At 47.6% G+C, this 13888-nt stretch overlaps 1 protein-coding gene and 1 long non-coding RNA gene across 4 annotated transcripts; both read left to right on the forward strand.

Annotated features, from left to right (window-relative positions):
* Positions 1-4462, forward strand: LOC146894396 (uncharacterized). 3 transcript variants are annotated; one of them, XM_087907522.1, is made up of 3 exons: positions 1-174; positions 767-920; positions 3312-4462. In XM_087907522.1, the coding sequence occupies exons 1-3, from the start codon at positions 1-3 to the stop codon at positions 3320-3322; spliced, it is 339 nt and encodes a 112-aa protein (XP_087763648.1). In that variant the 3' UTR covers positions 3323-4462. The 3 variants fall into 3 exon arrangements, 2 of the variants coding, with proteins under 2 accessions (XP_087763648.1, XP_085547256.1); XM_085691130.2 differs by lacking the exon at positions 3312-4462 and adding an exon at positions 2465-2710; XR_015002466.2 differs by lacking the exons at positions 1-174; positions 3312-4462 and adding exons at positions 212-342; positions 2465-2710.
* A 3448-nt stretch (positions 4463-7910) lies between these two features.
* LOC125404370 (uncharacterized) lies at positions 7911-13410 on the forward strand. The gene is made up of 4 exons (XR_015002463.2): positions 7911-10058; positions 11683-11862; positions 12693-12802; positions 12970-13410. It is a non-coding gene; the product is annotated as an uncharacterized LOC125404370 (long non-coding RNA).
* The last annotated feature ends 478 nt before the right edge of the window (positions 13411-13888 follow it).

A 13888-nucleotide genomic window follows, 5' to 3' on the forward strand; every position in this document is an offset into this window, starting at 1 on the left:
ATGCTGGGTCGGAGCGACCTCTTCCTCCTACCGAATCGCCTAGTTCAGAGTCTAGGACCTCGCTGCTTTTGGTTACGCAGGGCAGAAGACTCGTGCAGGGTGACAAAGTTTTCCTTCTCCAGCAAAGCGAAGCAACATTTTCCACCTCTCGGCTCCTCCCACAGATTCCCAGAGGTAATTGGCCAGGCAGGTGCAATTAACAACAGCAATTTGGAAAACAGCCTTCCAGTGCCTGTGCCCCGGTGGAATCGGCGGCCAGAGAGAAACGCTTAGAATAGAAATGCATAACCCTGGGCCGCACAATAAAGCAGCAGGGAGCCTAGGACCCGGAGGGCCTCCTCTGTAAGCGAGAGGGAGGGCAGAGGGGGGAAGAGGAGGTGCAAAGGCGAAGGCTCGTCGCAATTGGGCTGGCGCGTGGCCGCAGGAATAAACTGTGGCGGCGGCTGGCTGGGTTCTGCGGGCCGAAGGGCGCGCCCCAGCCCCTAGGGGAGAATTGGGCAGGGCGCCCGCCCGGGGCGGCCTCTGAGCCGCGTCCCGGGAGACTCGGGGGGCTGTAGGGGCCGGACTTGGCACCGACTCAGACTCCGGGAGCGCTGGGCGGTGGAAGGCGGTGCGCGTTGAACAGGAAGTGCGCGGTGTGCGGCGCCACTGTCCCACTCCACGCCGCCCCCAGGTCAGCGTGCACTTGTCTGTCTCAGACAAGCAGGCTCCGGACTCGCCTGAAGCTGGTTTCTGATCCTTCTGGTTTTGCGGTGTCTCTGTTTAGGTCCGATCCCCGGAAACACACACCCACACCCCGACCACGCCGCGATTGAAACCCGGGGTGTTAAGTGGCTCGGGTGATCCGCACTTGCTTCGCGGAACACCGCCGCCCTGCGGCGTGGGGACCCGCATCTCGATCCAGAGAGGCCTGTGGCGGGGTGAGTGCGGGCTTTTCTCCACGACAGGGTTCTTTTCATTTTCATCAAGGGTAGCGCAGCTGATCCTGGGCGAAAGTGCGCGCGTCCCTGTAAACGCTGAAGTCCTGAGACCACGGGAGGAAATGGGTGCGTTGGAGCCTGAAAAACACGGCGAACACGCCACGTGCTCCGGGACCTTCAGAGTCACTGGCTGCAGATTCGGCTCTGTGGGCTGCTCAGGGCTCCGTGTCCCTCCTCCCAGACAGAGAGACCATGGCTTCTGGAATGACTGCTCTCTGAAGCTGACATCAGCCCATCTTCTCCCTGCAATCAGTAATGCAGATGCTAAGCAGATGAACGTGATAGGGGTCACTTTGACAACACACCATGGGAACGGTTGAGGTGGCTTTTGCCCTTCTCCCTGATCTCTCAGAGGAGGTGATGTGGTTAGCACGCTTTAGAAACCATTATTTAGGAAAGGACCTGTCTGTCCCGTGAGAGATAACCTAGGTTCAGCTATCTCCTGGGTTTCCGCGTTTCCAGCCTACTTCCTGCAAATTAGGTAAAACCCTATACTTGGGGGAGTGTGTCCCTGGTTCACCAGTAGGTTTGTGTACATCCCTCCAGGCTTTCAAGCCTGCCCAGTGCCCCAACCAGTGTTCCTAAGCAGAGGAAAGAACCTGTCTAGGATCAACACTCAAGTACTTGTCTTTCGTCCCCACGGGGGGGGGGGGGGGGGCGTGTAGGTTTCCTTCCAGGCTCCTTGCTGAAGGACTTCGAGAGACTCTGAGAGACATTCTACTGAATGTTCAAATTGCTTCTTAGAAGCAGAAGTGAGTTCCAGGACAGCCAGGACTGTCACACAGAGAAACCCTGTCTCGAAAAATAAATTTAAAAAAAAAAAAAGCAGCAGAAATGAGGGATTTCGTGGGTGGGTGCAGTGTAAATGCCCAAGGAAGCCACACTCAGCCACTAAAAAAAAAAAAAAATCGCTCCAGGACTCTCAGGTATTATTTCTTTGTAGCTTGAAATGGCCATCCTTGTCATGATTTGCCAGGATGCATAAATGGTACCACGTGATGAGTAAGAAACAGCTTTGAAAGTAGTCGTTGAAGAGACCAAGCTGGCAGAGGGAAAGACTGGGGGAGGGACCATAATGTTCCTTATCCTATCAGCTGCCCTAGTGTGTGTGTGTATGTGTGTGTGTGTGTGTGTGTGTGTGTGTGAGAGAGAGAGAGAGAGAGAGAGAGAGAGAGAGAGAGTCTGTGAAGGCCAGAGGTTGGTATTAGGATGTCCTCTTCAGTCTTCTCTTGACCTTATTTTTAAAGACAGAACTGTGTCCTGGTTTCAGCTAGATAGGCTGGCCAGGGAGCCCCTGGAACCCTGTTTGTGTCCCACAGTGCCAGGGTTCCTGAAATCTACCACCACCAAGATGGACTTTCTGTTTTTATGAGCGGCATTTAGAAATTCTTATAATGTATACTTTTATCAATGGTTTGTGTAAATATGTGTAATCTTTCATTAATAACTAAAGTACTCTCTTGATTTTATTTTTCGGAGTGCAGACTTTGGAACCTTGGAATCCTAAATCTAATATTGGAGCTTGAGATGACTCAGTGTATAAGGGCACTTGCAAGCAATCCTGACTACCTGAGTTCAATCCCCAGAACCCATGTGAAAAGCTGTGTGCAGTGATGTGCATCTGTAACCCCAACACTCCTGTGAGCCAGTACACAGGACAGCAGCAGTAATGAGAGACCCTGCTTCAAAAGCAATACAACAACAAAAATAAAAAAAATAAAAAAAACAAAGTGGAAAGAGAGAACTGATTCCTGAGAAGTTGTCCTCTGACCTGCACATGAGGCCCATGACACACGTACACACACACACACACACACACACACACACACACACATTTTTTTTAAAAATGTAGGTCTTCAAAAATATTTTATGGGCTAGAGAGCTGGTTCAGTGATTAAAAGCACTTACTGCCCTTGCAGAAGAGCTGGGTTCAGTTCTCAACATCTACATTGTTAAATCACCTATAGCTCCAGTTCCGGGGGATCCAGCACAAACATGGTACACATATGTGCTCAGGCATGCACACAAATACATAAATAAATCTTTAAAAATATATTTTATTAGTCAAGCGTTGTGGCACACACCCCTCTAATCCCAGCATTCAGGAGTCTGAGGCTGGGATGGGTGTGTGTGTGTGTGTGTGAAATAGGAGGCCAACCTGGACTACATCGTTGAGAACATATCTGCAGAAAGAAAAAAATATATATGTATGGTGTTGCTTATATTTTATGAGTTTGGGAAGGGCACACGCCAATGTTTCTGAAATCTGTTGTTTCTCAATTACCCATATTTTCCTTTTGAAAACATATTGATGTCATTTTCTCTGGCCAGAGGAGTCTTAAAAGGGACAGAACAGGAAACCTGTCTTACTTGGAGAGATTTTCTGACTCACCCAATCCCTTCACACCTGCCCCCCCCACCACATGAGTGTGTGAGTATACATGTATTTTGGTTTTTTGAGATGGGGTTTTACTCTGTAACCCAGGCTGACCTGGTAGTTCTAACCATCCCTGTTCCTCAGCCTTCCCCGAACTGGGGTATAGCTTGACCCACCAAGCCCAGACACATGCCCTTGCTGCTTACAGCCTGTAGGAGCATTGTCCATACAGTGACCTACCTACATTGCTGAATGCCCTACATATGACAATTTCTTTCAAAATTAATGCAATAAAAGTCTCACTCGGGAGGCAGAGGCAGGCAGATCTCTGTGAGTTCGAGGCCAACCTGGTCTACAAGAGCTAGTTTCAGGATAGGCTCCAAAACTACAGAGAAACCCTGTCTTGAAAAACCAAAAAAAAAAAAAGTCTGTTTCAAAATATTCAAAGCAAACAAACACAGGGCCTCATTTAACCCAGGTGACCTTGAACTTCAGACTCCACCTTCTGACTTCAGGGATTATAAATTTGTGCCAATTCACCAAGTTAAAGCAGAGCTCCATAATTCTAGGTAAGCATTCATTCTACCAACTAAGCTGCCTCCCTAGCCTCCGAATCTCAAGATCTTAAAGACAGGGTACCTGGTTTTACCCCAGACCCCAAAGTCATGCATCCTGTCTTTGTGTAGCTTTCTGCTTTTTAGCACAATGTTGCATTAAATAACATTTGTCTTATGACTGAAAATTTTGGACTTTACAGGTTTATTTTCTACCGCAGTGACAGTGCCCCTCCACAAAGAGCAGATGCCTCTGCTCTGCCCTCTGCAAGAGAGCTTGAGAGTTGTCCTGTGGACTTGTGGAGAAGTACTGGGTCGCTCCTCATGCCCACTGATGAGCTGTGGGCAGTGACAAGTTGGTTTCTTCATCTGTACGTGAACCATGTGACCTTCAGATCTGTAAGGCTTTTGGAACCAGGAATTAGATGCTGTCTTGATTGTGTTTTGTATGGTTTGTGTTAATGTTATTGCTCTAATAATTTCATAGAGAATTTTTACAAAAGTCGCATTGCACTATGATTTTTTTTTAAGGAACTGACAACAGCAACAAAAGCACCCTCTGCTCATCAGCTCGTGATTTATGCCTGAGCACATCCAATGTGGATGTTAGAACCCTCTTTTATACCACATACTGTGTCATTTCTGTGCCACCGCCGGAACACCCCCGACACACACACACACACACCTGGAGTCCCCATTTGTGAATGCTGTTACCTGCCAGGGTTCCTGTTCAGCATGCTGACCCGTCAGGGTAGTGCTTCTCTTCCTCAGCCAGGGCAAAAGCTGCATTCAGGGCCAAAGTCTACATCCCAGTCGAGAAGCGAAATGCCAAGAGTATAAGAGTTCACATAAAGTTGGTGTAGTGGCACATGTCTGGCCTTCAGCTACTGGGGAACTGGGTCAAGCTCACTAGTTCAGACAAGCCTAGGAAATAATGAGGAGAGGTAGGCAGGGAGGGGAAGAAAGGAGAAGGGAAGGGGAGGGGAGAGGAGAAGAGAGGAGAGAAGAGAGATTTTCATTCATTCTCTATCCAGAGCTTATGAAAGGAACATTAATAGTCTAATTTCAATTAATCTAGCTTTTCCCCATTCTGCATATTTTTCCATGTTGCCAATTAATATCCTCTTTAAAACGAAGGTGACTTTGAACATCATGGCTCACCTTTGTGGGTCACTGAGAACTTAGAAGCCCTCATGTATTAGAAGTCCACACCTACCTTGTGCACTGGAGAGTATAAATTAGGCCTCTTGGGGATTATAAATAAATATGTTTGATGAAGTCCCATACTTAGGCCACTGGATACCATGGAAGAGAGAGAGAGAGAGAGAGAGAGAGAGAGAGAGAGAGAGAGAGAGAGAGTTGTTTGAAGGCCAACATCAATGCCATGCCATTCTCAGGAACACTATCCACCTTCTTTTGAGACAGTTTCTCATTGGCCGGGAGGTCACCAATTAAGCTAGACTGTTTGACAAGCAAGCCCCAGGAATCCTTTGTCTCTGCCTCTCTGGTACTAGTACTAGGATTATAAGCCTGTGCCAACATACCTGCATTTGGGGAAATCAAACCGACATTCCCATGATTGCAAGGCAAACACTTCACCATCTATGCCATCCTCCGGCCCCGGAATCAGCTTTTTGGTCCCCTCTGATGCCCAGCACTGTGGCAGATACTCACGTTATTGATCTGATGTCTATCAAAGTCCTCAAGAGAACTATCCCACACACTTTGCAAACCAGAGTGGCTGAAGCCTTGCTGCAGGCTCATGTTTTGTGTTCATTTAACTCTCTCTGTTGAGTGTCCTTTGGGACAACAGAAAGAAAAAAAAAAAGCCGGTCTCTTCTATTTTAAAACTTTACACCAGACTTACAAAACTCTAGGAAATGCCTCTAGGGTGACCTTGAGCAAACCGCAGAACATCTCAGCTGCCCTGGTCTCCTGGCCTCTGACACAGTTGGTGAGGGAAATCACCTGTGTGTTTAGAACACAGTGACTTGACTCTGTGCAAAAGGCAGCCCTTGGAAAATGAGCCAACTCCATGGCTTCTGTAAACGCTGCAGCAACTTACTAATGCCCTGCTAAGGGGTCATGATCTAATCATAACAACCAAGACAGAGACACATTCCCAGATTTACTTCCCTGTAAGCTTGGGAACCTATGGTGTATAATTGCATTATGGCTTCTGTTCTCAGGATCAAAGGAAGTTATTGATAATGATCCTCCAGGGACATGAAGGAAGAGGAAACTGCCTTGGAATGACCCCTCTTAAGTGCACACCAGGCTCCCCTCCACCCTGCACACCAGGCTCCCCTCCACCCTGTACACCAAGCTCCCCTCCACCCTGCACACCAGGCTCCCCTCCACCCTGTACACCAGGCTCCCCTCCACCCTGCACACCAGGCTCCCCTCCACCCTGCACACCAGGCTCCCCTCCACCCTGCACACCAGGCTTCCTCCACCATCGAGCTCACTTTCTCATGTGATCCCAGCAGTGAAATCCAGGAGACGCGGATTAAGGTTAAGGTGAACTCAGTGGCAATGTCCTGTCTTCTTTTCAAAGAGCAGCCCGGATGCTGACAGCTCAGCGCCTAAGTCCACACTCAGCATTTCTCCAGTGACAGAATCAGCATGCAGGGCTTGTGTGGCCAAAAATGTGTCTGTCTACTAAATGGAAGCAGAGATAATCCCAGCAATTATACCCCGATGGAGGGCATTTGTCACGTTAGCGGCATTAGCCGGGAATAAGGAACCAGCCCTGCCAACACTTGCCTTAAGTGCTGCTGCTCAGGACATGAGATGTTTCGTCCTAGGTTTTTGCTTTTTTTTAAATCCTTTATTTATTTAGGGTTGGATGCATGCCACAGCCCTAGTGTGTAGATCAGAGGATAACTATAGTCCCCTCCTTCCACCTTTATGTGGGTTCTCTAGACTAGACTCAGGCGCTGGCCTATGGGAAGACTGCCTTTACCTACTGAGCCGTCTTGTTGGGCCCTGTTCTAGTGATCCAGCCTCACCTCCCACTGGGCAGAAAGGCTTGAACTCTGGTGGTAAAGTGTGTGTGCCCATCCTCCACTTAGTCGGGAGTTCTGAGAACGCAGTGAGTAGAGATATGAACCCTGTGAGGCTGTGATTCCCACCGTTCCCTGAATATGTTTCATGACTGATTTCTGACCTCTTGTTCACCTGCCTAGTAGTACAGGGTGAAATAATGCATATTAATCACAATAATTTCCTTGGCAAATAAAGTTACCTTGGTAAGTAACCCACCCTGAAGTTCCTACACTGCCGCACAAATCTGACCCATCTTACATAAGCTGCCAGCAGCTGTGGCCTACGACACTGGGTGACTTGTAGATGGCATCTAGGCCTGGGCTCTAGAATACCAGCGAGGTCTTTACAGTGAGACTTCAGAGAAAAAAATGAATTTACATGCTGCCCATGCCCTTGGTGGGAGTGCCATGAGATGAATTGAGTAACAATGCATACAAGTTTAGAACCCTTGACTTGCAAGCCTCACAAGAAAGGACAAGCACCATCCAGGCCCTCAGAGGAAGGGTGTCCCTCCCAGAAAGCCTGAACCAAATCCTGAGTCCAACCCATGCACAACCTTGCCAGAGTCCATGCCTGCCCTTGTCCCTTAGTATACTTTATACCTTAATCAATCAATATCTATTTGCCAGGCAGACAGATCCCATAGGGACACTCAGTCCAAGGACTCTTGGTGTACAGGACATCTCAAGGACATGGTGGGTTTTGACAGCTCTCCTTATGCCACGTGGGTCAAAGGGTATTTTATGAAATGTTCCTAAATAAAACTCTGAAGAATCCCAAGAGGTCTTCAGAGAGACCACGGGGGAGAGGAACTTTTCAAACAGGGCTTTCCAGTGTGGACTTGGATGAGGTTCCTTCAGATGTCAGCCACACCCACAAGGCTCAAGACCTTTCTACCAAAGGCCTTGCTGTTTTCTAGCTCCACTGCCCTAGCCTCTGACCTTCTAGGTTAACAAAAGAATAATAAAGCATAGTGGCGAAGCTCTGGTCTGTCCCGTTTGTACGCAAGGATACTTTCTTCCCACCATGGGACCTGTGCCCCATGACTCAAGGGCTTCCCAGAATGCTTCAGGGGAGGGCTAGCTGTCAGGTTCTCTGCCAACACACAGCTGTGCAAAGGGATGCTGGCCTCATTGCGGGCAGCGCTGAGCCCAGCAAAGCTTCACGGTGACTTGTGTAGCTGGCAATTCACGTAACTGAATATGATGCAGGGGATCATAAAAAAAATCTGGCAAGAGCAAAAGGTTTCGGAAATCACAATAAGCAAAACCGAATTCAAAAATCAAATGCACAATGGATTCGAGTTGTTTCTGATGATGCTTGCGTGTATCAGCCAGTACCGCCCACTGCAGCCCCGGTTCTGATTTCGCAGCATGCGCACTGTGTGAGCCATCACACCATGCAGTGCCACTGAAACTGTCTGCAACGCCTCAGCTCAGATTCGAGACCACGGAATCCAGGCATGGCAGTGTCTTTACTGTGCACCCGAAGTTCTTTGAACTCAGAGAAACTGGCAGAAAACAAGGACATTGGGTATTTTCTTATTGCTCGTCTTCAGTAGGTGTCACATTCGTGCATGCGTTAGAGTGTTGGATCGTTATAACTGCTGCTGCAGGCCTGAGGTTTACAAAAATTCTCTAATTGAGTTTTGGCTTAAGACGAGGGCAGAATTTCTAACAGTTTCTGGCATGGCTCTAAACATATGCCTGGTATTTTACAGTAAATATTTATGTATGTGAAGCAATGTTCTCCGTGTTGGTTATAAGATAAACAGGTAATCAACTCTGGAAAGGGTGAAGATGCCTTCCATGCTGCAGGATCGAATACCAGCCAGGGTTTAACTCTTTTTTTAAAAATTGTTTTTACTGAGTTATTCATTAGGGTTTAACTCTTTATATAAAAATAAGCAAGCACACCCATCCCACTAGTGTGAAGATTCACTTTAATGTTATTAAGTGGCGAATAGAAAGTATTGTTTCAAAATAAATTTCCTTGTGGTTTGTTATCAGTGAATGTCAGATTTGTGTACCTGTCTATAAGTAAACTCTCTTGGACAGTAAAGAATTGTGAAAAGGCTCAAGAAGCCCCAAGCTAAGGGAAGAGTTGCTTCCCAGAGACTGTGAGAGTGCCGTCTTTGGAGCTTTCAGATGGACCCTTACTATTTCCAGAGAACCGTGCCGTGACCCTCCGAGGAGACTTGATATGTGTGTCAACAGTGTGGAGATGCAGATGGGCTCCACCCACCCAGTGGACTGTCTCGTGACCACCCACCCCTATTTCTAGATCTATTTCCTGTCCACTCGGCTCTATACTGACTTTTGGACTTGGCCACTGTGGGACTGCAGACATGTCACCAGACAGCAGTGTGGGAAGAGGGCAGGCCAGACGGGCTTCATCTCTAGAATGCAGGAGTTGGAAGCTCGGTGACAGGAGCAAATAAAGTCAGGCAGTTTGGCCCGTGGGACTGTGAGGGCACCGGCTGCTTTCTGGGCAGATGAGAGTGGGGAAGGCCATCCCGGAGAGAGGATCAGTGTGTGAGCAGGAGCCGGGCTGCAGAGAACTTACAGGCCACGGAAAAGAGAGGGCACCCTGAGAGATGCCTACTTCTAGGAGCTTGATAAGACAGCAGGACAGTGGGGTAGGGGGTAGAGAAAAGGGATAAGGATTCACATGGTGGAAGCGGAGAACCCAAGGTCATTCTTTGACCTCTACTTGCATGGGTGTCAGGCACTGGATAACTCCATATTTTTTTTTTTTTTTAATTTGAGGCTGTAGCAGTCTATCGGTGTCAGGGACTGTCTAAGTTACTGTTTGCCTTATCAGACATACTGTTTTCTGGGCAGAACTTTCCCTTCTTACAGGTTTCATCTTACAGGTTTACTTTTATGGATGTGGAGGCTTTCTGCCAGATTTACAAGCATTCGTCCTGCCTCAAAATTATTTCTAAAGCTTTCCCTCTAATTACTTTTGAAGTTTCTATGATTTCCTTTGCTTTATTTTTATTTTTTAAAAACAAATACTCACTAATGGTCCTGGCTGTCCTATGTAGATCAGGTTAACCTTGAACCTGCCACTACCTCTCAAGTGCTGGGATTAAAGGTACGTGCCACCAAACCCAGCTTGGGTTCCTTTTGTTAATTTATTTTTAGATTTATTTATTTATTTATTTGTGTGTGTGTGTGTGTGTGTGAGAGAGAGAGAGAGAGAGAGAGAGAGAGAGAGAGAGAGAGAGAGAGAAAAGAGATTGTGTCACATGTATGTGCGTGCCTACAGAAGCCAGAAGAGGGCATCAGATCCCTGTAACTGGGGCTAGAGATGGTTATGAGCTGACGGATGTGGATGTTGGGAATCAAACCCAGGTCCTCGGGAAAACTGATGAGAGCTAACTGATGGGTCGTCTCTACACCCTGATTTCTCCCTCCTTTTCTTCCTTCCCTCCTCCCTCCCTTCTTTCCAATATACACCATTTTACATTCAAATCTTGATCCCTCTGGTATTTATTTGGGAGCTGTGAAGCAGTGGGGATAGGGAATGCTTCATTTATTAAGAACATAAGTCATTAAAGGCATTTTTGAAGATTTTCTTGTCTCATACTGCTTTGCATAGACATTTTTAAATGTCCTGATCTTTTGATTGTATATTATAGTTCCCAATCTTGGATTTTAATGGGTTGGATAAGTGGGGAGGTAGCCATGATCAGAATATATTGTATGAAAAAAATTATTTTAAATTTGAAAAAAAAACAGAGTTAATCTGGCTGGGCCTGCCAATCACCTGGCCGGATCATCCCTCAAGAAAGATGATTCACTAAAACCGTGCTGAGGAAATGGGAGGAATAATTATCTCCTTAGTGCCATGATGTGCTTTCCCTCCCAGGAGCCCCTCCCCAGGGCAGACGCTTAAATAGCTTTCGTTTCATAACAGCGCGGTCTGCCAGCTTTTCTGAGTTACCCAAAGCATACCTTTGCCTTTCCTTACTATCTTTTTCCTTCATGCCCTGGCCAATAATGCTAAGTACATTTTCTCTCCTCGGCACTGTGGGCTTTCTCACTCTTTCTCTGTAGCTCCAGGTATGCAGCTCTTTTCTGACCTCTGTCAAGGAGGCTTTCTCTCTTCCTCCTCTCCACCTCCTTCATCAGGCAGTTGCTGAGAGGACCAGTTAGCCTAGCCTCATGTTTGTCTCTTAACCTCAAACAAACTACTCTCAAACATTCAAAGAAAAAAGAAAAGTGAGTCATATCTGTCAGGAGTGACCCACCCGGTCCCTAGTCCTGAGTCCATCCTGTGATCTCGGAGCCTTGGTGTCTGATGGGAAGGCTGCTCTTGCTCTTTCTCTCTCCATCCTTGTAGGGCTGAGACACAAGCTGGAAGTGTGTGCGGCTGGTGTGAGGACCACTGCTCCTTCTTCCTGCACCCAGACAATAACTCCTTATTGAGCCACAAATCGACAGAAACCTGTCTCAAACTGGAGAAGGTCAAAGGTTCACCCTATTGATGGCAAATCAATAGTGCCACTCTCAGAAGAACTTGGAATGAGTGCGCATCAGATATCCAGACAGGAAGGCAGCAATGAAGTTATTCTTGCCACCAAGGGACAAACACATGTTACTTTCTGTTTTAGAGTTCACAAATGGAGCCCATTAAATTCTTACAGCAACTGCCCCCCTTCTCTCTCCCTCCCTCCTTCCCTCCTTCCTCCCTCCCCCCTCCTCCCGCTCTCCAGGTTCAGGAGACTGAGTGAGCTACAGAGAGGATCTGCCTAGCATCTCGGTGTCACCAGCTCCTAAAGTATGTACCTTGATGAGCTCATGGATTCTTTGGGATGGTGACTGTCATATGCCAACCTGACCAACCTCTGATGCCCACCAACTGGTCAGATGTCAAAGCAGATGCTGTTGCAAAGGTATTTTGAAGATGAGGTTATATTTCAACACAGAGCCTGTAAGCAGATCACTGTCCATAATATGGTGGGCCCCGCCTCATGAGTTGAAATCCTTAAGAGAAACAGCTAGGGCTCTCCAAAAACGAAGGAATTCTGCCTCCAGACATCCTCAGAGTCAAACTTATAAACTCTAATTCTTTCCTAAACTCCCAACTTCCCTGTCCTGTAGATTTCAGACTTTCTAGCCCCCACAGTGAAGCAATTCTTTAAAGTCCATCTGTCTCAGAACCCCACCTCACCTTTTCTTTCTCTGCCACCTGCAAAGTTACACGCTCCATGCCTGGTGGCTCCTGAACCATTCCCAGAAGTCTTGTGGCCATGGAGGACATCTTGGAGAAGGGCTTGTGTGGGAGGGGCACAGGCAGCAGACTCCCTGAGCGCAGGCCCAGCGGGGCCGCTTCACAGGCAGGTGGCCTTGTCACTGGGGATCAGGTGCGGAACTGTGAAACCCAAGCGCTCAGATCCCTCCAGGAAAGAAGAGCTTCTTCTGAGCTGAAGAAAGCCCAGCTCGCACTCGCTAATGACTGGGTTCGCAACGCCCATCACTGCTCTTCACATTACCTGAACAAGAAGAAAGCAATCACGGAAGCTGAGCCTCGGACCCATCGGGAGTGTGTTGGCCATTATTGTGGCAGGTGTAGCTTGGTTCCGGCTAGTGATGGCTCAGCTCCCACAGCACTGTAGGCAGATAAACAGGGCAGTGGGAGGGTGGCCTGAACCGAGAGAACCAAGACTCGCTTTCCACTCTTTAATCCTCTTCCTCATTTTTCTCCCCTACTGTCTCTTTCCAGATTCATCAAATGGTTGATTTTAGAACTACAGAGATGGCAAAGCGCCCTGGCTTGTGTTCCCTTTCTTCATTTCACTGAGGGAGTGCATGTGATAGAATATTATTTAAGTGGTAAGGGCTGTATTTATCCTCCCACCCTGTGCATGCATGCTCGTGCGTGTGTGCATGTGCACGTGTGTGTGTACGCATGTGTGTGTATGCATGTGTGTGTGTGTACTAATCTGAGGTCAACCACAAGTGCTGACTCAGGTGCCATCTACCTTGTTTTTTTGAGACAGGGTCTCTCTGCCACTTGGCCTGGAACCAGCACCCTGATTTGGCTGGGTTTGCTGGCCAGCAGGTCCTGCAGGTCCCCTGCTCAGTCGACACCCACTGCAGCTGTCCTCCCATTGCTCCAAATCCGTTAGAGCTCCATCTTAGACAATGAAGGGTTTTGACATGCAAGAGGCAAAAATGTAAAAGCCCATATGTGCCTGCTGGAGACGTTGTGAAGGAAGCTAGCAACATTGCCAAGGCTCATAAATGCCCACCTGAAATTTCTCCCGGAGGCCAGTGTGAAATCCTGCAGCCACGCTCTCCGTCTGCACCTTCAGCCTTTGAGATCTGCTCCGACCCTTCCCAGTGAAACCTCAAGCCTGTTTCAAGCTGAAAACTTGCTCATCTCTCATTCCATCTTTCTCCTCTCTTGTACCAATAAACGGACAATTCCCTGCTTTCTACCCAATGTATATGTCAGCTGCTATCCTTGGAGAGGTGGATGCCAGGAGATGAGACATGTAAGAGAGGTGATGGGTGAGGTGCCTGTAGACAGAAGTTTCTGTCCCTCCTGGTCCCACAGTCATTCCATCCCAAAGAAACACACAGAGGCTTATATTAATATATTATAAATGGTTTGGCCTCTTACCTCAGGCTTATTATTAACTAGCTCTTACAACTTAAATTAACCCATAATTCTTATCTATGTTTAGCCATGTGGCTTGGTACCTTTTCTCATTAAGGCCTGCTCATCTTGCCTCCTCTGTGTCTGGCCGGTGACTGGCTCTCTGCCTTTCCTCTCCCCAGAATTCTCTTAGTCTGTTACCCTGACTGTCCTTCCTGCCTGGCTACTGACCAATCAGCATTTTTATTAAACTAATGTGAGTGACAATTTTTTACAGTGTACAAGAGCATTATCCCACAGCAGATGCCCACAAAGAA

The sequence above is a fragment of the Myodes glareolus genome, chromosome 6, assembly GCF_982192425.1.
Source record: "Myodes glareolus chromosome 6, mMyoGla1.1, whole genome shotgun sequence".
NCBI classification, from domain to species: Eukaryota; Metazoa; Chordata; class Mammalia; order Rodentia; family Cricetidae; genus Myodes; species Myodes glareolus.

Coding starts and splice junctions, on each gene's coding strand:
- LOC146894396 (XM_085691130.2), top strand. CDS start 1: ATGCTGGGTCGGAGCGACCTCTTCCTCCTACCGAATCGCCTAGTTCAG. Junction 175..766: donor CCTCCCACAGATTCCCAGAG/GTAATTGGCCAG, acceptor GTCTCTGTTTAG/GTCCGATCCCCGGAAACACA. Junction 921..2,464: donor CCAGAGAGGCCTGTGGCGGG/GTGAGTGCGGGC, acceptor TTCGGAGTGCAG/ACTTTGGAACCTTGGAATCC.